The sequence below is a fragment of the Setaria viridis genome, chromosome 5 (assembly GCF_005286985.2).
Source record: "Setaria viridis chromosome 5, Setaria_viridis_v4.0, whole genome shotgun sequence".
NCBI classification, from domain to species: Eukaryota; Viridiplantae; Streptophyta; class Magnoliopsida; order Poales; family Poaceae; genus Setaria; species Setaria viridis.
Genome location: NC_048267.2, coordinates 6274066 through 6298386, shown reverse-complemented (window position 1 = coordinate 6298386; position 24321 = coordinate 6274066). Strand labels below are relative to the sequence as shown.

The 24321-nt window shown below is 50.0% G+C and overlaps 4 protein-coding genes across 7 annotated transcripts; all 4 read left to right on the top strand.

Annotated features, from left to right (window-relative positions):
• The first annotated feature begins 9523 nt into the window (after positions 1-9523).
• On the top strand, positions 9524-12199 carry LOC117855872 (beta-1,2-xylosyltransferase XYXT1). Its single transcript, XM_034738271.2, has 4 exons — positions 9524-9764; positions 9900-9962; positions 10083-10145; positions 10886-12199. Exons 1-4 carry the CDS (start codon positions 9650-9652, stop codon positions 12040-12042), a joined length of 1398 nt encoding a protein of 465 aa, XP_034594162.1. The 5' UTR covers positions 9524-9649; the 3' UTR covers positions 12043-12199.
• A 1589-nt stretch (positions 12200-13788) lies between these two features.
• LOC117858394 (beta-1,2-xylosyltransferase XYXT1) lies at positions 13789-16269 on the top strand. 3 transcript variants are annotated; one of them, XM_034741455.2, is made up of 5 exons: positions 13789-14123; positions 14301-14348; positions 14469-14510; positions 14652-15811; positions 15905-16269. In XM_034741455.2, exons 1-4 carry the CDS (start codon positions 13904-13906, stop codon positions 15797-15799), a joined length of 1458 nt encoding a protein of 485 aa, XP_034597346.1. In that variant the 5' UTR covers positions 13789-13903; the 3' UTR covers positions 15800-15811; positions 15905-16269. The 3 variants fall into 3 exon arrangements, with proteins under 3 accessions (XP_034597346.1, XP_034597345.1, XP_034597343.1); XM_034741452.2 differs by having other exon boundaries at positions 13790-14123; positions 14649-15811; XM_034741454.2 differs by lacking the exon at positions 15905-16269 and having other exon boundaries at positions 14649-15875.
• A 606-nt stretch (positions 16270-16875) lies between these two features.
• Positions 16876-19614, top strand: LOC117855417 (pectin acetylesterase 5). Its single transcript, XM_034737770.2, has 10 exons — positions 16876-17274; positions 17395-17607; positions 17813-17979; positions 18069-18193; positions 18279-18339; positions 18480-18536; positions 18619-18696; positions 18785-18890; positions 19019-19167; positions 19293-19614. Exons 1-10 carry the CDS (start codon positions 17016-17018, stop codon positions 19410-19412), a joined length of 1335 nt encoding a protein of 444 aa, XP_034593661.1. The 5' UTR covers positions 16876-17015; the 3' UTR covers positions 19413-19614.
• Positions 19615-21184: 1570 nt separating this feature from the next.
• On the top strand, positions 21185-23822 carry LOC117855416 (beta-1,2-xylosyltransferase XYXT1). 2 transcript variants are annotated; one of them, XM_034737769.2, is made up of 4 exons: positions 21185-21483; positions 21754-21810; positions 21943-21999; positions 22353-23822. In XM_034737769.2, the coding sequence occupies exons 1-4, from the start codon at positions 21261-21263 to the stop codon at positions 23507-23509; spliced, it is 1494 nt and encodes a 497-aa protein (XP_034593660.1). In that variant the 5' UTR covers positions 21185-21260; the 3' UTR covers positions 23510-23822. The 2 variants fall into 2 exon arrangements, with proteins under 2 accessions (XP_034593660.1, XP_034593659.1); XM_034737768.2 differs by having other exon boundaries at positions 22350-23822.
• Positions 23823-24321: the final 499 nt, after the last annotated feature.

Below are 24321 nucleotides of genomic sequence, written 5' to 3'. Positions count from 1 at the left end.
CTTTTCGATTGGATAGCTGATGAAGTGATCGGGTGAGGGTTTAAGGGTGGAGATGATCATGAGACATGGCAGCCGACGACCGACGTGTACAAGGTTTTAGATGATTGTTGGTTTTGAGGGCTTTGAGCGAGCAATAAGCTTATTCAGTGATTATTAGTTAGTACAAATGTACAGTTTGATATATACAAACTATACGAGAAGCAAAAATTCAACATTTTCCTCTCCTTTGAGTAACATTTTCCTGTTCTGGTGTTTGAGATGACCCAATAATCTAGGGGTGAATTGCCCAAGCATTTCTTGCCCTCCTTGTCACACGGTTTTTCCTATGGTCAGTTTGTCACGCGCCTTTTTCTTCATCTCGTGGCAAATTGAGTATAGTGACTCTTATTAATTAACAAGTTTTTCTAAGAACACCTCGTTGTGACAGTGTGTTTCTTTGATGTGAAAATGAGAGCCAATAGAACAAATTTGTGCAATGGGGGCCAACATTAAGTTCTGTTTGTGTGGTTCTTTTTTCGTGCAATTTTAACATTTGAGTCCTCTAGAGAGGTCTATTTTCAGAAACTGCTTATCTAGAGGTCTGTTTGTAAAATTTTTCCGAAAATAGTTGTTTGGCATCCAATGTAAAAAGTTTTTCAGGAACCTGATATGCCAAAACACCTGCATAACACACAGGAAAAGATCCACATGTTACTTCACTTTGTATCAGGGAAAAGCATTTTTTACCACCCTCCCTTTAATCATCGCCCGGCAACACCAATCATCATCCGGTACAATGTAATTTGCCATTTCCTTATTATCTGGGCAAAGACGACGATTGGTGTCATCTGGAGTGTTCGGTGAGGGGTAGCATTCTTTAATCCTGCACATGCCGCCTATTCTATCAGCCGATCCAAGTTGCCGCTGGGAAAGGTCTCTGATAAACCTCGGTCGGAATCAGATTACAGGTAAGCTGTGGTGTGGTGCCGACACATGACATGAGGCACGGTGCCCTGTGTCCGCACGAGCGCGTGGGGCAACGTGAGGCACGGTGGCATAGCGTACTGATGGGCAGACAAGTGAGGGCTGAGGGCCGGGGGCACGTCGGCCGTAAACTAATCAGGGAGAGCGTGATTTGATTACTGACCTCTGACTCTGAGACTCGCATTAGAAAAAAACGGTGCGGAGAGAATCTCCAAGGCGCAGAGGTTGCATCGTGCGTGCATGTTTATAGTCTCGATGCGCTCGGTTTCAGCTCACCTTCCGCTCCGGATAAACAAGAAGCGAAATGCCTAAGGGGCAGTCCTAATATGACATTGATGATAGTTTTTATCCCTCTTAATTGTTATTCCAACTAAACAATTTGCTGATGTGGCAGTGGATTTATTATGGAGAGAGAAACCATTTCCTAGAGAGGAAACCAAGTCTTCATGCGCACCGATGGACCAAGAAACCAGCGAATCTGCATTGGGGAGATCCAAGTAGTTTCTTTTTGCTTACCGTCGGATCCTTTACGCTTGCACTGCTGCTACCCGTCACTCGAGCTCCTTTACATGATGCACAGAGGATCCGGTACTAGAAGGGAGAATGATTGGTTGGATTTTTGTTTAGACTCTAAATAAAAAAGTTGCATTGTGAAGGATGATTTCTTGATACAATATCTTAGATTATGGAAACTAAATTAGTTTCTCCCGTTGGGAGTGCTGGGGCCAACCGGTTGGTGAGGAATAACACCAGTGTTTTCATACGTGCGTACGTACCAATATAATGCAAGGCAAGGAATAACCGGGTACTGTATGAGATGCTGAGGAGTGCGAGGACCATCGTCCACGGCCGCGCGATGTGACGGGGATCTCCTCGCCGCCCCTTGCACGGACAGCCATTTCGAAATTATCGCATGCACGCTAATTATTGCCCCTAAACCTGCACGGACCATTTCGAATGACGCACGCACATCGGCATATGCATCGAAATACTCTTGTCGCTTCCCCGGGACCATCACTGCGTGATCATTTCTTTAACGGGAAAAAAATCTGCATGCAATCGTGACGGATTAACCAGAGCCATGAGACGAGACTCGTCGAGCTGGGGTCTCGTGCCGTGGACTAGTAGACGTCACTGTCCCATTGGGGCGAAAAAAAATGGTTTATTAGTATATTAAGCGGGAGGATCTGCAGTTTGAACGATTGATTGGGGGAATAATAATCAGTATCAACTCCCGCACCTTTTCCTTTGGTTTGGCAAGGGATCGGAGGAGGTGACGTTCTTGTTCAGAGGCCCTGCTGCCTCATCAAGAGCCAAGGGAATGCAGCTACATGAGACTTTATGTGACAGTCTCAAATTGCTACTTGTTCATAACTTTTTATATCTAGATATATATAAATATTTAAAAAAATTAAAATAAATAGTAATTTGGAACGGAGGCAGTAATTTATAAACAGTCCGTTGCATTGATCATTAACGCATATGATGCGAATCCTGCAAGGAACAGGAGGAGCATCTCATCAGCAGCATAGGCGGCCTGCACGTCTGCAGTTGACAAAACATGGATCAAACTATCTTTCTGCAAATGTCAATGGTCAAACCAATAATTGCTGGTGCTCAACGTACTAATGTTTGGTTCCCATCTCCCAAGCCTTGCCGCGCTGTAATTTTTTTCTCAAGACATGCGTTTGGATGGTTCAGCGCCCCCACGTGTCCTAGGCGCATTCCTCTACCCACGCTAGATCCTCCGCAAAATTAGCTGGAAGCCGAGGCATGACTGCATGATTCATGACCCGTCAGCACCTCCCTTGGGGTCCGTCCGTTTCAGCGCGCCACGTTTTCACGTGCGCGAGCGCGAGGCAGCAGCACATGCATCTCTGCGTGGAGGAGAAAGGTTAACAGGGGCATGGGTCCTCCTCGTCCTCCTCCACTGGAATCTGGACTTGTGATGTAAGCAGAGAAATGCAGAATAGTGACCTGACTTCACCGCTAAACTCTTTTTATAAAAAACAAAATGACTTCACTGCTGCACGGTGCTGCTGGCATGGCATGGCATGGCTTCAGCGCCTTTCCAGCCATTCGGCTTGCTGCCGCGCCCCAGTTCGGCTGTTCCGTGCTTGCAACAACGCAACTTGCCAACTTGGAGAAGTGTCGGTTCGGGTACCGGGCGAGAACCCTGGAGTGCTGACACCAGGGAGCCCGCAAAGAGAGTCAGAGCTGCTGAAAGCTTCCTCTGACCGTACCGTACCCCTGACGACAAAACTGACCGATCACCCGACCACTACGTATAATGATCTGCATGCCTACTGTACGCCGTATACGTCTCTCTACTTCCTCGTCTCTATCTCCTGCATCCTACTTACAGTACAGTGCTCCTCGATCCATCCCGATCCTGTAAGGCACAGTGCAGTAGAGACACCAGGTAGCGCTGCTAGCATTACACAGGCTTACGGCCCAAACGTTTCCCAGGACCATCCGGCCATGCATGTCGGGTGAGACCACTTGAATTGGGCTCGTACGTTGTATCGGTGTCCGATGCCGTCGCGAGGACCAGGACGAGGAGGAGGGCGTCCCCGTTTGCTGTCGGCGTCAGCTACCCGATTTCTGGCCGCCTGAAATTCGTGGACAAACAATAAAGTCACGACGCCGATCGATCGTCCAGGCCGACGTCGACGTTGGTCGCGACCCGGCCGCCACGGTCTTCATGGAGAGAAGATCACTGGGGTGTCGAGCACGCCGTCGGGCTCAGGCTAGCTGTTGGCGTACATGTGTCCGGCCCGTGCTGTGCGGTTGGTTCGTTGGTTGCAGCCGTTTTGGTTTGGATCTCGCGTCGTCGTCGCTACCTTGCGTTGGCTTCGTCTTCGTGTGCCCGCCGGACAAACCACGTACTACGCGTTGCCGGCCGGACGCAACGGACGACGGAGGTGTCAACGCGTCGGTGGAATTTCTGTTACGGTTTTCCGGATGCATCGGTCGGTTGCCGGATTCCCGTTGAACGCCCGCGCGGGTGGGACGGGGCAAGCTTTTGTCAACGGCCATGGTTGGCAGAGTCGGGCAGGGGAGCGAACGACCTTCCCTACGATGGTCAACATGGGTACGAGTTTCTGGAGCGGTAGAGTGTACATTTCACACTGCGTGCTGGATCGTGGGTCAGAAAATGTTAGGCTGTCTGTGGCTGTGTGATCGTAGGTCCTGGTCGGGCCCCCAGTTTTCGCCGCCGCCTCCCTCGTAAACGTGCGCCGCGCGCGTCATCACAAGGCTGATGGCCGGAGTGCTCATCTCATGCTCTGTTGGGGATAAATTGGCTGGAAAAGAGACCAAAAGGGAAACGGCCGGGGAGGAAAAGGGGAATGAAAAGGTTTCTTTAATCTTTGTTGAGGTCGCAAAGTTAGAACATGTCTCGCACCATCACCGCGGCGAGGGAGGGGAGAGCACCAGTGCGCGGCTGCCCGCGGGCGCGGCCGGCGCGCGGAGCGCGGAGGAAATCCCGGCGCTAATTCGGGTCAACATGAACGAATTTTTTTATTTTAACCCTTTTTAATCTAAAATTTTATAAATAACCCCTTCTAATCTAAAGTTCTAAGAAGTAGGCCTTTTGGTCACCCCAAGCTTCATGACGCGGCTAATACTTTAGTCACGCCACATGCAATGGTGCGACCAATATGACACACTGGCATATGAAAAAATCAATTGCGACGTGATGCTGACATGGCAGAGCTAGTCACGCAAAACGTCCTGACGTGACTGAAGATATAGTCACACCAGACAACATGGTGTGACCAGCTCATTTTAATTAGCAAATAAACTCTTAAATTTCTCAAACTCGATGTGTATAATATATAGAGTGCATAAGTTCCATTTAAGTATTTGCACTCCAAATCATGGTGTGGAAAATAAGAGATCCAATTTCTAAATAGGCTAAGCGTTATTGGTTGTACATATAGATAAAGGAGTTGTTGCGTCCAATTAAAAGTTACTGAACTCGTGAGGAGTATGGTTATGAATTCACTGCAAACATGATGGTTGTGCCTAACAGCTGTGAATACCTTTCCAATTTAGGACGAGTGACATGATTACTGGTGCATGTCTTGACGGAGATCAAGTACATGTACTTGGGCGATTGTCAACTACACAGGCTAATCCATCTACATGAAGCGCTGTACGCAGGGCCGGCTCTATGTTCCGAAGGGCCCTAGGACATAGTCAGGCACCATGGATCCTTAATGTAATGATATACATATGTGTATGTGTATATAAGTATATATAGAGATAATATAAACATGTCTTTTCACTTACAAAGTATAAGGAGCAAACTTCCAGTGACACATTCTTAGTTTGAGATGTATAACAATGATTGATGAGCAATGTCAATATTACAATAGAAAGACTAAAAGAATAGCAAAATGGAACTAATATGATTGATTTACCTCAAATAATACGTCAATGCTTAAAAACTCATTTTCTTTGTTTTTCGAGCATCCGGCAAATGCTTTTTAGACAAAATTTTAAATTTCTAACACCTAAAATCAGAAAGGAAAATAAACAAAACTCTAACACGCTAACTGTTAAGCCATGGGCCATCAATCAATATCCTCACACTACTGCAGGGAACGTCATTCGTATCGGCTCATATATGCTGGTCGAAAGTGCACCGGTGCGTTAAGTTCTTTCGCATATATTACCACTACTCTCGAGGCTCATATGTGCCGCCACTGTGAGGACCTCACTGAGGGTCCCGCTGATCACCTGTATTAGTCCCTGAATTAGTAGGCTAATACAATCATCATCACAGTTCAATATCTTAAGCAATAAAAGACGCATAAATTAATAAGAAATTGATTTCACCTTAACACATCGAAGAGAAATGCAGGTGCCCATCCACTTATAAGATGGTTGAAATACCTGGAGACCTATACCTTCACAATGTAAGCAAGACTGAGTACACTTGTGGTTGGTACTCAGCAAGTCCCAACAATCTAAGTAATTATATGCATTTTGCGAGGTGGACAAGGAAGATGGTTTACGGGTCTATCCTATGCGTAAAGCATCTCACATATGCAGGTGAATTAAAAGGTGAGGGTTTTGAAAGACTCAGCCCCATGTTGTAACTCTTGAATCTAGTCCATCGACCTTCCTTCAGCTTTTCCAAAACTCTATGCCCTTCCCCAAAGAGTTTTTAAAGAGTAATCATGGGGCTTTAACTTAGTGAGCTCATAATCGTGAGCCTCAGCTATTCGAATAGATTATACTCTACGTAGAGGTGTACACTTTCCTCATATCCAACTAGCCCGTACCTTTGCAATAGACGGTACTGACTTACAAGATCCATACCCGTCCGTGTCTATCTCTAGATAGCATTTCCTAGGTCCATCCACGAAGACACTAGGGTCTAAATAGGGGCCACTAATCGTCTGCTTCACGGACTTCATCTTAGGAAATGCATGCATAATATAAAAAAATTATCAGGGCCTCCGACCCTCTCAACAGTCGACCTGTACCGACCGGATTTGGGACTATGCGAAGGTCCTGCTCCAGTATATCCATTGCCCACCTTAGCCCCTAAGGATGGATTACTAGGTTTAGCTAGTGGGGTTTGAATCAAGATCTCACATAGATAGGTACTCCCGAAGGTCCTTGGGTGAGGCTTCATCAGATGGCCTGCCGGTTTGAAGCAGTCGCCTCATCCGCCGCGGCCTCGCACTAGTACGATAGACATCACTAGGGGCTAGACGACGGCAACTTTGAAGGCCAAGCCATGGCGAAATACTCACTTAGTGATGCGACAATGGCACCATGACCACATGTGGTGTCGAGAGCATAGCTGCTTTAATTCCCTTAGGGTGTGTGCATGGGATGGCTCGAGGGCTCATGGACGCGACATTTTTACACATATGTTGTTTCTCATCATTGAACAATAATGCACTGTAAGTTGTAGTATAAGCACGTGAACACCACGCCAAGGCTGAACTGAAGGATATCCGATCACCGCAACGAGTGGCAGGACATGCCTGCCGCCCGACTCGGTCCCATGGGTGGCAACAATTTGTCTAGGTAGAGATGGCTGCATTTCTATATAGTGACAATATCTTCAAGTTTAATGTTTATTTTTATTAAATATAATGAGATGAGGCAAAATCAATGTATGTGGTATTTACATGGCATATATTATTTTAAAGTCATGGGTGCACCTTTTGACCGTGGTAGAGCCTATGACACACAGGTCCACTTCCATTGTTTCTGGAAGATATATGTTAAATTCTTGAGTGAGCACTGAGATTTTGAGACCCCTTTCGAAAATCCTCGTAATTTTTTCTCTGAATCAGCAGCTATAGAAACATTAACTTGAAACAATATCAAAGCAATAATTTACTACAATATGGTGATGACATTGTCGTCACGGATCTCCTCAAAATAAAGCCACCAATAACTCGTACGTTCCACCCATGACTTTATAGGGGTTGAATATGGGTATGTGTCAATCTTATTTCTTGTCTTATTTTGCTTTCTCTCAAGATTAGAATCTTTAATATCGATAAACTCCATAAGATCCCTCAATTTTAGTTAGAACTGGAGTTCATCCGTGGGACAATCAATAACACTTAGCATTTTAGAAATTAGATTTATTGTTTGTTACATCATATTTTTGGAGTACAAACACTTAAAATGCATATACACTTTATCGATTATACTTGTCGAGTTTGGCGACTTTAGAAGGTCATTAGCTAACTGAAATAGGGAATGAAATAGGCAAAGTGAGCTGTATTTTTATTCACTTAGGAGTGCAGGCACGCAGCAAGCAGTTGAACGTGAGCTAGCGTGACTGTGTCTTCAGTCACGACAAATGGCTTGGCGTGACTAGCTCCACCATGTCAGCACCATGTATTGGTCGCGCTGTGACGTGACTCAAGTATTAGAAGCTTGGCGTGATCAAAAGGATTACTTCTTGGAAATTTAGATTGGAAGGGGTTATTTATAAAATTTTAGATTAAAAAGGGTTAAAATAAAAAATCAACCTGCAGAGATAAATGCGCGCGCGCCGCGGCGGGTGCTGGCGTGCTTCCGCTGGGCAACAAGAAAAAAGGATTCCAGCGCCGCCTGCGCAGGCTGCTGGGCCGCCGCTGTTCTCTCTCTGTGCGCCCACCAGGCCACCACAGACATTCGTGGAGTCCGTGGGCTCACAACATCTCGGAGATACTTGGGCCGAATACAAAAGTTTTGCGTCATCAAGGAGGAGCCGGCCCACTCGTTGCAACGGCCCGTCCCCCGTGGCTACCATAATGAGCCAATTTCAGCCCAGCCTAGCCACGCAACAACGCCGTCGTGAACAAAAGGTGTCCGGCAAAAGCGGGCCAATATCCCAATACAGCCAGCGCGCGAGCGGAATCTTTTTTTCGCGTCTTTCTCCTCCAACACAGTGGCCCTGTGAAGGCCTAGTAGAGAGAGGCCCACTTTCCGTGTCCCATGTGACCGACGCTGTCTTTCTCCTCGCGACACACCGTTCTCTCTGTCCGTCATCAGTCAGTCCCGCGCCACGCCGCACAGTGATCCCGACGACTCGACGCCGGTGGCCTCCGTTCGGCCTCCGGGCTACCTTCCTCCGTCGTCTCCGGTGGCTCCCTACCCTGCTGGCTGCTGTACCCATCGCCAGAAACCGTTGCTGCACTAAACCCTTCTTCCAACTCTTCCAAAATATACCTCCCGCGGTTCCGACCTGCCAGATGCTCCAAGGTGCAGCGAAGCTCTGATCTCGAGGACGCTGCCATTGTTCCGCGCGCGGATGCTCAGTTGCACTGGCCTCCGTGATTTCAGCCATTGACCGCACATGCTGCACCGTACGATTACCATGCTGCTAGTGCCAGTATCATGTGAAATCTCACCGTCGATCGATCTGCAGACACGGTGCCAAACTTCTAGCCGACCTGCAGCCTTAGTTTAACTCGCCGTCTCCAAGATCACGAGGAAATAGAAATCAAAGGCCAAGCAGCTGGATCGAAACCAACGTCGGTGATGTTTCAGCACTTCTCAATTCTGTTCGTGGGACACGCATACTGCAGTTTACTTTTACTGCTTCAAACTTCAAAGCCTAGGCGCATGCCCTGCCCCGTCGGTAGTTCATTCGCAGCTCATGGGGGCAGCCGTGCACGCAGTAAAAGAAAGCCAGCCACTCTCGCATGGACAGGATTATGCATTGCTTTATTTTTTTTTCCGAAATCAAAACTGTAGAATATACTAGTGATAACTCGCATGGATGTACCATCAGTAGTGAACTGGTCGACACGGTTTTAAAATGAAGCTACTCCGGTGGCAATGGCAAGAACGCAAAGAACACGTTGGTCAGTGGTAAACCCAAGGTTATGCTGCTTGTTCGTGCTTAACACCCAGTGTCAGTGAGTATAGTGACCATTCTGTAGGAGAGTGGAGGACTCGCCTGCAGAGATTCCTTTCATCAGGGAAGCTAGAGAGGGCATTAATGAAGCTTCGAAGCAGGATTGGATCGGAGTTGACCCTAGAACATAGAATTCGGAGTACTAAACAAATTATTGACTCGGATCTCAAGATGGCTTAATACTAGTTGCTTACTACTCTGGGGTTTAACTACAACTCCTGACCGAGAGGGAGAGAGCGAGCAGCAGCACCAGCAGAAGTGAAGCTGCTAGGCGAAGCCCGCTGGCCGGCCGGGAAGAGCATGAAGAGCTGGGTGCAGAGCCACCTCCACGTCGGCCTCATCGTCGGCGTCCTCCTCGTGCTCCTCACCTATCTCATCGTCTCGGAGCAGGCTGCGACGACCAGCGGCACCAGAGGTAATCAACGGGTCACTGGTTCCACCGGCTCACCTCACCACCACCGTATCATACATCTGTTGTGCGTTAGTCTTATTGGTTCATTTCTTAAGTACATGAACTGATGGCACAGTGTGCCTATTGCTTAATCTGCAGTTGTCACTACGGTAGCAGAATGGCTCGTGGATAAACAGCTGAGTGAAGGAACCAGTGGAACAGGTGAGCACTTACTCTTATATGCACCCAAAGCAGGCGTGTGTGCCAACAACTGTGTATTTTTCCTACTTGGGAGTCCATGGACTGATAATTCTTGCTTGCTGCTAATTGATGGATCTGCAGTTGTCACTGCGGAAGCACAGCAGATCGTGAACAAACAGCTGATCCAAGCTCCTAGTGAAACAGGTTAGAATGCCTATTACGCTGTTTAATTCATAACTTTTGGGAAGAAAAAAAAAACTACTCCACACTCAGCATTCAGGGTGTTCTAGCCTTTTAGGAAGCTTCCACACTCAGCATTTCCTTGCCGTCCAAAGTGTGCTATGCTGCTATCGTCCACGCTCGAAGCGTCTTGCTCAACTCTCGATGGCTTTGGCTTGGTTGGGGCCTAAGTTGCTAGGGTTTTGGGTTAAGGGTTTGAAATTGGGATTTGGACGTGAGTGAGGGGCTTAGAAGAGAGGCAAGGCTTTTTGTTTTAGTTGAAAGGAAGAGGCAAGGCTTTATGAGGAGATGACAGTAGGCCATTAGATCGGATGGATGAATGGTTCCAAAAATTTGAGTATGAATAGGCGACAAATTCTCAAGTGAATCCAAACTCGTCGTAAGATGGAAGCAAAAATTGAGCACAAGGGGACCAAACCATGTGTGGGAGACAAGGAATTGTGCCTTTCAACATCAAGCTCGATTTCATCTATTCTTTTTCTTTGCTAAATAAACCGCAAAATTTTAGGTGTGAGGTGAACTACTTATTATTTGAGATCAAATTTGATTACAACGTCACAAAATTAAGTATTTAATTTTGAAAATCTTTTGGACACTGGGCCTCATGTGGGTGAAAATAAGCACAGTCAGTCAGCCCTCGTTCACAAAAATGTTGAATTAATCTCGGTGGATCTTTTCGTTTTCTTTTTCCTGCCGTATAACAGAGAAGCCCACCAAGGTGCTGTGCAGCACGGAGGAGCGCTTGTCCGACTACTGCGAGCTCGATGGCGACGTCCGCATCCGCGGCAGAGCCTGGTCGGTGGACGTCGTCCCCTCGACCTGGTCGGAGCGCCGGGAGTGGAAGATCCGGCCGTACTCGCGCCGGAGCGCGACCCACGTCGACATGGTCAACGTGACGCAGCTGCAGGGCCCGTCCGCCGCCGCCCCGGCATGCACGGTGACCTACGACGTGCCGGCCATCATCTTCGCGCTCGGCGGGTACTCCGGCAACGTCTTCCACGACCACGCCGACGTGCTCCTGCCGCTCTTCTACCTGTCCCGGCAGTACGGGCGCGAGGTCCAGCTCCTGGTCATCAACCGCGTCCAGCCGTGGTGGCTGGGCAAGTACGCGCTCGCCCTGCGCCGGATGTCCAGGTACGACATCGTGAACCTCGACGGCGACACCCACGTCCGCTGCTTCCGGCGCGTCACCGTGGGGCTCCGCCTGCACAAGGACTTCGGCATCGTCCCGGAACAGGTGCCCGGCGGGGTCCGCCTCGCCATGCCCGACTTCACCCGGTTCCTGCGCGAGGCCTACTCGCTCCCGCGCGGCGCGACGACGAGCCTGACCGATCCCAGCAAGAAGCCGCGGCTGATGCTGATCCAGCGGCAGCCGCACCGGCGGTTCCTGAACGAGAAGGAAATCGTGGCGGCGGCGGAGGAGGCCGGGTTCGAGGTGGCGGTGACGGAGCTACGCATCGACGCGGCCGTGGACGCGCAGGCGCGGCTGGTGAACTCGTTCGACGCGATCCTGGGGCTCCACGGCGCGGGGATGACGAACGAGGTGTTCCTGCCGCCGGGCGGGGTGCTCATCCAGGTGGTGCCGCTGGGGAAGCTGGACCTGATGGCGAGGGTGGAGTACGGCGAGCCGGCGGCAGAGATGGGGCTCAAGTACCTCTGCTACAACATCACCGTGCAGGAGAGCTCGCTGCTGGAGGAGCTGGGGCCGGACGACCCGGCGATCACGGACCCGGACTCGGTGCACCGGAGGGGATGGGCCGCGCTCTACGACATCTACCTCACCAGGCAGGACGTCCGCCTCGACATCGCCCACCTCAAGCTCACGCTCGCGGAGGCCATGGAGCACCTCAGGCGGCAGTAGGGCCAGGTGGATCGATCCGGGATCGGAGACACACGTCATGCGTTTCAGGACATGTTATCCGATACTATAGTTCGTTATTTGGTGAACCATTTGCGTGGTAGAATACACGCTATATATAAGTGGTCCCTTATATACAAAAAGTGGCTCGTTTTTTTTTCGTGCGACGTGTAATGTCACGTGCTAAATGGCAAACACAAATGAACATAAATTTGTCTTCTTGAACCAAAACGTTAAAACGTTAAAAGAAACCACCATATTTTAATAAGAGGATGATACATAAATTACCACATTGATTGAAAAAATATTAAGAAATATTTTGATATATTCAATCAAAAAGAATAAAATACAACATACCTCTTCTACTTGAAATTATGATAGGAGAAAAGAAAAAAGAATCGCTTCGTAACGTATCTTCTCGCTATTATGCATTCTCTCACCTTATATGTTTTTCTCGATGCCTTCTCTCACCTCACGAGTTGCTGCCATGATGAGTACTAAGATAAGCCATCGATAAATATTTAGGCTATCGAATTTAAGTGGCAATGTCGTTGGCATCGTCAGCATGGAGGATAGCGCCACTCAAACCGTCTTTAAAGAGTGCTCGGGAGGAGTAGCCCCGCAATAAATAGTATTTAAAGATAAAAAGAAGTCACCATGTTTGTTCCTAAGGCTATAAATTCCCACGTTAAGCCCACTCCTGCCGCGCGCGCCGCTCCACTATGGTCTCTATTGCTTGGTCCTTGCCGCCTCAAGACTAAGCCCGGAGATGAGTGAGACCTCGCTAGAAACTAAGGGCCCTTTGAACAGGCTTCGGGCTGCTCCGACTCCAGTATTGTAGCACCCTGGGAGCCGGAGCCGATGAAATCAAAAAATGTAGCTTCACCAACTCCTAATGTTTTCTAGTTCATTTTGCTTGGGAGAGAGAAAGTAACTTCTTGCTACAGTACGTCTACAGTACGCATACAGAGGAGCTAGAGCACCTCGGAGCCCAGCCAAACTCGGTGCTACCACCCGTCTTTTATTTTTTTACCGAAAAAATCATCGATTACAGGCGTTGATAATTGAAAGTTATTAAAAAAGATTCACTACAATTTGTGGTTGAAAATGATTATAACATTCCTGCCAGTTTCACATAGCAAGGACGGAGTAGTTTTTGTGTCTGAAAGACATTTATACTTTAGTGTACAGTTTGTCAATTAACAAGGCACGCATGCCCCCAAATTAAAAAAAATTATTTTGACGCTGATAACGGACTAATATAGTTTTTCCGCATCACGCATCCCTTTGCTTCAATCTAGATCAGTTTCAACTAGGTGGGGCTCCGATCTCGAGATCGCAACAGTGGCTTTTGGGTTTCAAGTTCTAACCGTAGACTCCTTTGGTATTAAAATATTTATCCCTGTCAATTTTTTCCTGCCATTCATCTTTTCAAAATTTTATTGTAAATGTACGAAGATAAATTATACTTAAAATACCTGCTACCTGCAATGTTAGAGTAAGCCATAATAATTTTTTGAATAAGAAGAATGGTCAAACGTCATGATCAAAAATCAACTGCGACAAATATTTTAATACGGATAAATATTTTAATACGGATGTAGTATTTGATACCATGGTAGTAGTTTGTAGTACTGTAGTAAAAAGGAAAGATCAGGTTCAGTACTCATGTGAAGCATTTACTCCATGCCCGATCAAAGAAAGAAACTAATCCAAGGCCTTGTTAAAGTCAAAGCTACGCCATCAAACAACGTGCATTTGGGCAAACTCAATTGGCATCGGCTTTCGGGAACTGTTCTCGTTCGGATAAACAATGTAGTACATTTTATTTTTCAGATTAAGACTCAATTCGAATTGAACCCTGATGCCGTCTGTCCTTACTACAACTACGGCGATTGGCACAGCACCAGGAGGCAGCAGCAGGAAGGAAGAGGCGATGAGCTCCTGCAAGGAGAGGAGCGGTAAGAACACGAAGAGTTGGACGCCGATCGTCCACCTCAACGTCGGCTTTGTCGTCGGCGTCCTCTTCGTGCTCCTCACCTTCCTAGTTTTCTCGCAAAAGGCTGCGATCAGCGGCCTCAATGGTAACAAATCTCACCTCAACACCGTGTGTCCGTGCATCTACTGTAAATTTTGTTTTCGGATGTGCTCTTGTAATGATAATACGCTGATTGTAAAAGGCGTTGGTCATCCGAAAAAGTAGATCATGGGATCCTTCATGAGCTGATGGCAATGGTTCTTGCTTGTTGCTTGATCTGCAGTTGCCACTACGGTCGCACAACCGTCGATTAAAGGTCCTGGTGAAACATGTATGTCAGCTTTAGATTTCTACCACCAGTATGGTTTTGTCCCAACAACTATATGCTTCATTTCCTATATCTGTAGCCCACAAACTGACGATAAATTCTTGCTTGTTGCATAATCTACAGTCGTCACTTCGGGCGTGCAGATCCAAGGTTCAGGTGGATCAGGTAAGCGCATTCCTGCCATTTTGACCAAATTTCCATGCTCTGTTTCAGATTGGGTATAGAGGAAATCTTACTAAGCTCAGGTTCACAAAGAACAATGTTGACTATTAACCACGGTAAATGTTGCATTGGCCTGTGCAGCAGAGAAGGGCACTGTGGTGTACAACACCAAGGGCGGCTACTCCGAAACCTGCGAAGTCGACGGCGACGTCCGGATCAATTGCTCAGCCCTGTCGGTGTTCCTCGTCCCGACCGCCTCGTCGGAGCGCCACGAGTGGAGCATCCTGCCGTACTCGCGCAAGACCATGCCCGGCATCAAGAACGTCACCGTTGCGCAGCTTCAGGGCCCGGCCGCCGCCCCGGCGTGCACGGTGACCTACGGCGTGCCGGCCGTCATCTTCGCGCTCGGCGGGCTCACAGGCAACTTCTGGCACGACTTCAGCGACGTGCTGGTGCCGCTGTTCGTCGCGTCGCGGCGGTACGGCGGCGAGGTCCAGTTCCTGATCACCAACATGCAGCCGTGGTGGCCGGAAGCCTACAGGACCATCCTGCGGGGTCTGTCCAAGTACGACGCCGTCGACCTCGACGGCGACGAGCACGTCCGGTGCTTCCCGCACGTCACCGTGGGGCTCCACCAGCACAACGGCCTGAGCATCTTCCCGGAATGGGTGCCCGGAGGACCCCTCTCCACGCACGACTTCACCCGGTTCATGCGCGAGGTCTACGCGCTCCCGCGCGACGCGCCGGCGAGCCTGGTCCGGGAGCCGGAGAAGCGGCCGCGGCTGCTGCTGGTCCACCGGGGTCACAGCCGCCGGATCATGAACGAGCAGGAGGTACTGCGGGCGGCGGAGGCGGCGGGGTTCGAGGCGGTGGCGGTGGATTTCCGGCGCGACGTGACCGTGGACGAGCAGGCGCGGACAGCGAACTCGTTCGACGTGCTCCTGGGCGTGCACGGCGCGGGCCTGACGAACTTGGTGTTCCTGCCGCCGGGCGGCGTGCTGGTCCAGGTCGTGCCGTACGGGAGGATGGACGTGATCGCGACGCTGGAGTTCGGCTTGCCGGCGAAGGAGATGGGGCTCAGGTACATCGACTACGAGGTGAGAGCGGAGGAGAGCACGCTGCTGGAGATGCTGGGGCCAGAGCACCCGGCGATCAAGGACCCGGACTCCGTGCACCGCAGCGGGTGGGACAAGATGACCGAGTTCTACCTCGATAAGCAGAGCGTGCGCATTAACATCACTCGCTTCGCGCCCACTCTGGCGCAAGCGTTCGACTGCCTACGCCAGCAGTAGACAAACAGTCATGTAAATTCGCATGTCGGCTCATGGAGTAATATCCGTCATGGCGAATCGAACATTTCTCTGATTCCATCATGGTCGCCTGCTGTTTCACTGTAGGGATGCTGAAGAGGCGGAGGCCATGGCGTGCCTGGAAGGAATAAGATTGGCAGCAAGGTGGCCTGAACGTGACAAGATACTAGAAGCAGATTGTTCGTCGGTGCTGGAGAAACTCAAGTCTGGAGGTACAGACAGATCTTTGGTGCCACCTTTAATCCTCGATGCCTTGAAGGAGAGTGCTCATCTGCATAGTGTTCTGTCTTGTCAATATAGGGAGAGAGCAGAATAAAGTAGCGCATGAGCTAGCTCATCTAACCATCCGATCGAGTAGAAGTTGTGTTTATTTCGCTCATTTTCCAGAGTGTATTGACACTCTAGTGTGTAAAGACCTCTCTTGATCAATAAAGCTCTCCCCTAGCGCAAAAAAAAAAAACAAGTGTACGTACAGTAGGCACGGATGTAAGCCAAAAATGATGAGTGCTGACGCGAATGAACAACGAGGAAGGCACCAAGCGAAACGAAGAAAGAGACAGGCACCAGCAGCATCAGATCCAGCAGCGTGGCCAGGCCAGGCCGTTGTCAAGGAAAGAGCTAGAGCCGTGAGCGGGTGGCAGACGTCTGGCTGTGTACTTTCCGAGGAAGGAAGAACGTAAGCGAGCAAGCAAGGCATATTGCTCCGATTCATTTCTGAGAGGTCTCGATCGATTAGACAAGGGAGAGTGTGGTAGAATAGAGAGAAATTAAGGGCTCCTTTGGCAGGGCTCCTCGCGCGGAGCTGGAGCCGGAGCCGGAGCCGCGGAGCCATTTTCTTGAGCTCCGCCATGTAGGCCTAAAACAGCTCCGGCTCCTCCCAAATGTACCAAAAAACGGCTCCGCGATCAATGCCGTTTGGTGTGGCTCCGGCTCCTCCATACTTCGGTAAGCGCACGGAGCCGGAGCCGGAGCCGGAGCCCTGCCAAAGGAGCCGGAAGTGAATGATATATGCCTACTCACCCAACCTGCGGTCTCGTTCGTAGGCACATCGATCCGTCGCAGTTCCCATCCATGACACGCCACGCCCTGTCTGCTTCTTCGCTTCTACTCCAGCCCAGTCCGCTATTAAGTGCAGCGTGTAGTGCTGTGGCGCATAGCTTCTAGTCCAGAAAGAGAGAGAGTCTACAGAGCCCTCCCGATGGCCACCGACGATGGGCTCTGGTCATCGCTCCTCCCGCCGCCGCCGCAGCGCCCACAACGAATCACCAGCGCCGCGGCGGCCTGGATCGCGCTCTCCGTCGCGGCAGCGCTCGCGCTCCTCCTCCTCCTCCTCCTGGTCGCCGGCTTCGGCCTCCCCAGCGCCAGCCGCAGCACGAGCCGCCGCGGGCACCCCGGCTCCTCGCCGCCGGACCCCGTGGAGCTCACCCTATTGGCCGCCGCTCACGACAAGGGCGCCGGTACGCCGTGTCACATATCCTCTTCCTTCCGATCGATCACTCATTATTGCGTGCCATGTCATGCTGCCGCATTGTTGCGTAAGAGTCTAAGAAGATGCGTTTGGCGAAGCGTGGCTGCAGTTTGCCTGGACGGGAGCCCGCCGGGGTACCACCTGCAGCCGGGCTCCGGCGCCGGATCGCGCAGCTGGCTCATCCATCTCGAGGGGGGAGGCTGGTGCGACACCGTGCGCAGCTGCGCCGGCCGCACCCTGACCGACTTCGGTTCATCCAAGTTCATGCAGAGACAGATCAACTTCACCGGGATTCTTAGCAACGATCCGGTACTGAACCCCGGTACGTACGTGCACATCTGTTTGTTTGTTGGTCTTCTCTCTCTCTCTCTCTCTCTCTCTCTCTCTCTCTCTCTCTCTCTCTCACACACACACACACACACACACACACACACACACACACACACACATGATTCTTTTGGTCTCGAATCGTGTAGTACCTTTCACCGATCCCATTTCGCGCAAACGTATGTGTGTGCAATGAGCAGATTTCTACAGCTGGAACAGAGTGTTTGTTCGATACTGCGACGGGGCATCGTTCGCTGGGGATTCCCAACACGAGGATGGAAACGGCACGCTCTTCTTCAGAGGCCGGCGCATCTGGGAGGCGGTCCTTGACGAGCTCATGCAGAAAGGGCTCGCCCATTCCAAACAGGCCAGTCGCCAAATCACTTTCACGCTATCCGTCATCGTCCTTGACGAACCCAACTCGACTGAACTCTGAAGTGATCTGTCGCCTTCCAGGCCTTGCTGACGGGGTGCTCTGCTGGTGGTCTGGCTACGCTGCTGCACTGCAACGATTTCCGTGCGCGGTTTCCTCAGGAGGTTTCGGTGAAGTGCCTCCCGGATGCCGGATTCTTCCTTGACGCGTGAGTCCATCCATCAACTCTGCAATTGGATTCGTTAGAGAAGGGATCCTCATCACTTATGCTTTGTACTGCGGCGTGCTTGCAGAAAGGATTTGTCAGGGCAGCGGCACATGCGGTCTGTGTACAATGGAGTCGTTCACCTTCAGGTTAGTGTCTGCCGTTGATATCAGTGTCACATGACATGGTTCGACTCAAGTTCATGCTACTCAAGAAAGAAACTCCATCAATGTGGAGGTTCGTGCTAACGGCGTTCTTCTGTTTCCTTTTCTTTTTCTTCTTCCTCCAGAATGTTACTAAAGTTCTGCCCAAGGACTGCCTCCTAGCGAACAAGGATCCGACAGAGGTATGTTACATTACTCTGTAAATCGATCTGCTCGCTTGGTAAGTTAATTCATTAGTATTTTTGCTCCCATGTCATCATCCAGTGTTTCTTTCCTGCGGAGATTATCAAGAGCATCAGCACGCCCACGTTTATCGTAAACTCTGCTTACGACACTTGGCAGGTACAGTAATTCTACCATTTCAACTTCATTTCCAATTCCTACCTCAAAGGTAGAGTAGGAGCTCAGACATGGCCTGATCCCTGTGCAGGTACAGAATGTTGTTGCGACAGACAGCTCCTCTCCTGATGAGTCATGGCGCCGCTGCAGAGCTGACATTCGCAGCTGCAACTCCTCACAGATACAAGTGCTCAATGGTAGGCTTACAATCTCTCTGTTTTCTTTTCCTTGTATTCCATCTGGTCTGGTGGTGGCTATTCTTCATTTGTGAACTGAAGCACGCAGAACAAAATATGTTTCAATTTGTCCGGCCGTTTGCTTGCAGAATTCAGGAAGGAAATGGTGGATGGCCTCACGGCTGTCGAGGACAACACCAACTGCAGCTGGTTCATCGATTCATGCTTCACCCACTGCCAGGCATGGTTCGATAACTCACCATGGAACCATCCAGTCTCCCCAAGGCTAGGAAGCAAGGTGAGCTTGAATAACTGAAGTGAAGTAATGAAGTTTTCAGTGCAGATATGATGCTCTTCTTGCCTCTTTTCTGGTGTGTTACTTGGATTGAAACTTCTTGATTAGTTGATTTTTTTTTTGAGCAGACACTGGTGGAGGCTGTTGGGGACTGGTACTTTGGTAGGAGCCAAAACCAGGTTGTGAGAGAGATTGGCTGCGAGTATCCTTGCAATCCCACATGCAACAGCGACAAGTTTCCAACTTAATTTATGATGGAGCTGTGTACTGCGGCAGTGGCTTAGCGAATTTAACTTATGGTATTCATTGTAAAGTTAAAAAAAGAGTAAATTTCCCCGGTGGTGTTTATACTTATCTCGAGTTCTAATCTCACTTAAATATTTAGTAGATGAGAGCCCGGGGCAAGTTTATGAATGTGAACAAGATCTCGGGAGGGGACTATTATGTGCATTTTGAAAGTATCAGGACTGGGGTAATAACTTGGGACAAGTTTAAGGATCGTTACGTGCATTTTGAAAGTACTGGTATCAGCATGAGAACTCGGACCAAGTTGAAGTACCGTTGGTGAAATTTACTTTAAAAAAATTATGCAATGCAATATATACGGTCACAGGATCTTAATAATAATACCCAAAGTGTAACAATAGTCCATCAAAAGTGCAACAATGGCCCACTAGCCGCATCGCCTCAGCCCGTGTGCAGTAAGCCGCCGTGCCCGCGACGCGCACACCACTCAATCAATTCGACGCCACGCTGCGGCTTGCCGCTTGCTGAATAACGACAAACACGAAGCAGAAGTCTGGACGAGTTGATGAAGTCGAACTAAGGTGGAGGTGTGAACTCTATTTTTGATTTGGCCTGATAAATTATTGACTTGGGCTCCGTTTGGATCGGTAGAGACAAGCTAAACCAATACTTGTATATAGTAAGTTTTTTCACAAAATCTTGGCTATTCACTATACCTATGTACTGCGGTATGCGGGAAAGCAAACCGTAATCATCTAGTAATAGTAACACCCCAAGTTATACAGTCATATTCTTGTATTGGAATTGGAGTGGAAAATAAAGGAAATGGAAAATTATATACTCCCTCCATCCTGTAATATAAGGCATCCAAACGTTCAAAATTTATCTCAAATACAAGGCATTATAGACACATTTTGAATGGTTGTGATTTAATTCTTTCTATAATTAACAGGATAAGGGTGGCTGATTGGTGGATTATTATTAAAAATAAGTAGTTCTTATTATTTGCAACTATCATTAACTCAGGGTACATGTGTCTTTTATTACTTCTGCTAAGTTGTCCTAAAATCTCTAGGATTTCATGACTGATGGAGTATATTCTTGGATACAATACAAAGCACGTGCCTCAGTTTTCGTGATAATACTCCTCGACCTCATTGACATGTATGATTTTGTCATGTGAGCACACAAAATTCGATCGTTGCTTTACTCCCAAGAATCCAGCTCTGAACTGTGCGTCTTCATGGAGTACTTGTAGCCTTGCCTTGCCTGCACAGAATTTATCTTTTTTCCTATCACATTTCGTGAGAATTAATGGGCCTGTTCGCTTCAGCTAATAAGCCGGCTGAAAAGCTGAAACGGTTGATTTGTTGTGAGAGAAAAACATTGTTTGGTGGCTGATAAGCCGGCTGAATAAGCTGAAGCGAACAGGCCGAATGTGGAGGACTGAAACACCTCTAATTAGGTATAGCAAGATGTATTCGGTGTTAGTTCTATTCTACGTATACATTGATTTTGGGTGTTGTTCCTGAACCCCTCTCCAAAGGAGTACTGTTTTCTGAATTATTTCCCTTAAAAATTATGTACAGCGTACTTACTGTGAAAGGGTAAATCTTGTTGAAGTCCACGTTACGTTAAGCCGACGTAACAAGGCGCATGGAGGGGGAATCACCATAAATGGCACTGTTTCTGATCGCCTAAATGTTTTTTTTTTTGTCAGACTAGAACCCAATAAGAACCAAGTAAATACGAGTAGCTAGGAGTAGTCAACAACCGTCTGCACACTTAATTGCCCCCCACGAGATTAGCCTCGAGCGCAGCATAGATTAGTGCAAGATGGCGAGGTAGTAATGTGTAACAAAAGGCCAGCTTCAGAAGCAAGCAAGCCAGCAGCTGCACAGAGCGGAGCTCAGCGGCGGAAGGAAGTTGCCATGCGCGGCGGCGAGGTGAAGCCCGGGAAGAGCCAAAAGGGCTCGGCGCAGAAGCACCTCAACGCCGGCTTCGTCGTCGCCGGCCTCCTCATGTTCCTCATCTATCTCGTCGCCCAGCATTTCGCCGTCAGCGCCCCCCATGGTAAGGAATCCTTTCAATCCATCTCACCACGGTCATGGTTCCATGCGTATGCTTGTAACTGGCATTCTTACCAGAAGGCTTGTTCATATGAGGTCTTCCACCAATGTGTGCTAATCAATCTAGCTTAATTTCATGTTAGTGAGCACTGCTTGCTTCTTATACAGTTTCGTACTTCCATGGCCAATGTAGTTGAACGATTATGCTTACTTCCAACATGTGTTCCATGACCTGAAGATCATACCCAACTTAGCTTTCTTGCTTAATTTGCAGTTGTCATCACGGAGGCGCAAGAGATCATGGATAATATCAAAGCTCCCGGTGAAACAGGTGAGCACCTCTGTTGTTTTGATCATAGTGTTTTGCTTGCTCATCTCCTTGTAGGTATCTTGTTCTCATCTTCCAACATGTAGTCGATGACCTGACGACCACATCTTGATTATGTTCTTGTTTGATTTGCAGTTGTCATCACGGAGCTACAAGAGATAATGCATAATATCAAAGCTCCCAGTGAAATAGGTGAGCACTCATGTTGTTTTGATCGTAGTATTTGCTGGGTCATTTGTTTCAGATCGAGAATCGAAATGCCATCGTAAAAAGGTAAAATGAGAAAACTAGCATCATAAGTTCACAGGATCGAAGTCAACATGTGGGGAAGAGTGAACCCTGTCTCCCATGTCTCCCGATACTATATTTAAATTGAATATTCATCTGATCTTGATCATGGCTAATTGATTAGCAACCGGGCGAAATTTGAGATCTGGGGATCAAAATATTTGAGAAAATTTGCGTACGCAATGCTAGTGGCTGGCATGGTGAAGGAAAGCTAATTCACCAAGGTGAATCTTTTCCTTTTCGTCGACGTGCAGCAGAGAATAATGGCAAGGTGGAGTGCAAAATGGAGGGCCGCTCCGACACCTGCGAAGTCGACGGCGACGTCCGCACCAACGGCACGGCCCTGTCGGTGACCCTCGTCCCAGCGACCCGGTCGTCGGAGCGCCGGGAGTGGATGATCCGGCCCTACTCGCGCCGGTTCGCCAGCCTCAGGAAGGTCGCCGTGACGCAGCTGCAGGACCCGGGCGCCGCCCCGCCGTGCACGGTGACCCACGACACGCCGGCCGTCCTGTTCGCCATCGGCGGGTACGCCGGCAACTACTGGCACGACTACGCCGACATCCTCGTGCCGCTGTTCGTGGCGTCCCGGCGGTACGGCGGCGAGGTCATGTTCCTGATCAGCAACATCCAGTTCCAGCCGCGGTGGCTGGTCAAGTACAGGGACTTCCTCCGGGGGCTTTCCAAGTACGACTACGTCGACATGGACGCCGACGAGCAGGTGCGGTGCTTCCCGCACGTCACGGTGGGGGTCCGCCTCGATAAGGAGTTCAGCATCGTCCCCGAGCTGGTGCCGGGTGACCACCGCCTCGCCATGCCCGACTTCACCCGGTTCCTGCGCGACACCTACGCGCTCCCGCGCGGCGCCGCCGTCAGCCTCGCCCAGGAGCCGGGGAGGAAGCCGCGTCTGATGCTGATCCACCGGGGTCACTACCGGCGGATCCTGAACGAGCCGGAGGTGGCGCGGGCGGCGGAGGCGGCGGGGTTCGAGGTTGCCGTGGCGGAGCTGCGCGGCGACACGCCGGAGGCGGAGCAGGCGCGGCTGGTGAACTCGTTCGACGTGGTGGTGGGTCTGCACGGCGCCGGGCTGACGAACGCGGTGTTTCTGCCGCCGGGAGGGGTGCTGGTCCAGGTGGTGCCGTACGGGAAGATGGAGCACATCGCGCGGGCGGAGTTCGCGGAGCCCGTGGCGGACATGGGGCTGCGCTACCTCGACTACAGCGTGAGCGCGGAGGAGAGCTCGCTGATGGAGACGCTGGGGTCGGAGCACCCGGCGGTGAAGGACCCCGACTCCGTCCACCGCAGCGGGTGGACACAGGTCTTCGAGCTCTACCTCGCCAAGCAAAACGTCCGGATCAACGTCACGCGCTTCGCGCCGACGCTCCAGCAGGCGCTCAACCACCTGCGCCAGCAGTAGGGGAAGCCACTGGCAGTTGCATATAGGTCAGCGTGCTTTGTGAAGTGGTTCGTTACTTGGTATAGCCATTTCAACGGCAAGATCACTTGTGCAAGCAGTGCACATTTGTCTCGGTTGAGCATAAAGATGCATTTTTGTCTTATCATCGAGGGCTCGTTTGGCAGGGTTGTGGTTGCGGCTGAAATGGCTTCGGCTGTGGCTTCTTTGATGGAGCGGTTTTTTTAGCTCTGACTCGTTCGATTGGAAAAAATATTTGGCAAAACGGCTTCTCCTGTTTGTTTAAAATGTGCAATAATATGAAATGTCCAAACTACCCTTAGTTTTTTTCCTCTTTTCTTCCTATATCTCTTTTCCTTCTTTTTTTCCTTTCCTTCCTCTTTTATTTTTCTTCCCACCGTTCTTTATCCATTCGCTCCGTCTCCACACCAACGCTGCTGTCGTCCGCTCCTTTGCTCCACGTCAGCGCCGCCGTCCAGCCCCACTGCGCCCGGGCCCTCCAGCCCCACCACGCCAATCTCCCCGCTGTCGGCGGCCTCCAGCCTCGTTTCCTCCCCACACCGCTGGCGCCCTCCGGCCTTATTTCCTCCCCACGCCGCCAGTGCCCCACGCGCGTGCCTACTCCCCCGTTGCCGCCGTGGCCCTCCGCTCGCCGTCACCCCAACCTCCTTTACCTCTACCTCCGCCGTTCACCTCGGCCGCGCCGCCGTCGCCTCTGCCGGCTACCTCTGCCCTCATCTCCTGCTGCTGGCCTCCTCGCTCCGGCCCCATCAAGGACAAGAGTGGTAAAAGATCAGGAGGAGCTGCAGGGAGCT

What these genes read in the sequence shown, in the direction of transcription:
- LOC117855872 (XM_034738271.2), top strand. Translation starts at nt 9,650, where the DNA reads ATGAAGAGCTGGGTGCAGAGCCACCTCCACGTCGGCCTCATCGTCGGC. An exon ending in GACGACCAGCGGCACCAGAG is followed by an intron (nt 9,765 to 9,899) that starts GTAATCAACGGG and finishes CTTAATCTGCAG; the next exon opens with TTGTCACTACGGTAGCAGAA. An exon ending in TGAAGGAACCAGTGGAACAG is followed by an intron (nt 9,963 to 10,082) that starts GTGAGCACTTAC and finishes ATGGATCTGCAG; the next exon opens with TTGTCACTGCGGAAGCACAG.
- LOC117858394 (XM_034741452.2), top strand. Translation starts at nt 13,904, where the DNA reads ATGCCGTCTGTCCTTACTACAACTACGGCGATTGGCACAGCACCAGGA. An exon ending in TGCGATCAGCGGCCTCAATG is followed by an intron (nt 14,124 to 14,300) that starts GTAACAAATCTC and finishes CTTGATCTGCAG; the next exon opens with TTGCCACTACGGTCGCACAA. An exon ending in CCAAGGTTCAGGTGGATCAG is followed by an intron (nt 14,511 to 14,648) that starts GTAAGCGCATTC and finishes TGGCCTGTGCAG; the next exon opens with CAGAGAAGGGCACTGTGGTG.
- LOC117855417 (XM_034737770.2), top strand. Translation starts at nt 17,016, where the DNA reads ATGGCCACCGACGATGGGCTCTGGTCATCGCTCCTCCCGCCGCCGCCG. An exon ending in CGATCCGGTACTGAACCCCG is followed by an intron (nt 17,608 to 17,812) that starts GTACGTACGTGC and finishes TGCAATGAGCAG; the next exon opens with ATTTCTACAGCTGGAACAGA. An exon ending in GGCTCGCCCATTCCAAACAG is followed by an intron (nt 17,980 to 18,068) that starts GCCAGTCGCCAA and finishes GTCGCCTTCCAG; the next exon opens with GCCTTGCTGACGGGGTGCTC.
- LOC117855416 (XM_034737768.2), top strand. Translation starts at nt 21,261, where the DNA reads ATGTGTAACAAAAGGCCAGCTTCAGAAGCAAGCAAGCCAGCAGCTGCA. An exon ending in CAAAGCTCCCGGTGAAACAG is followed by an intron (nt 21,811 to 21,942) that starts GTGAGCACCTCT and finishes TTTGATTTGCAG; the next exon opens with TTGTCATCACGGAGCTACAA. An exon ending in CAAAGCTCCCAGTGAAATAG is followed by an intron (nt 22,000 to 22,349) that starts GTGAGCACTCAT and finishes GTCGACGTGCAG; the next exon opens with CAGAGAATAATGGCAAGGTG.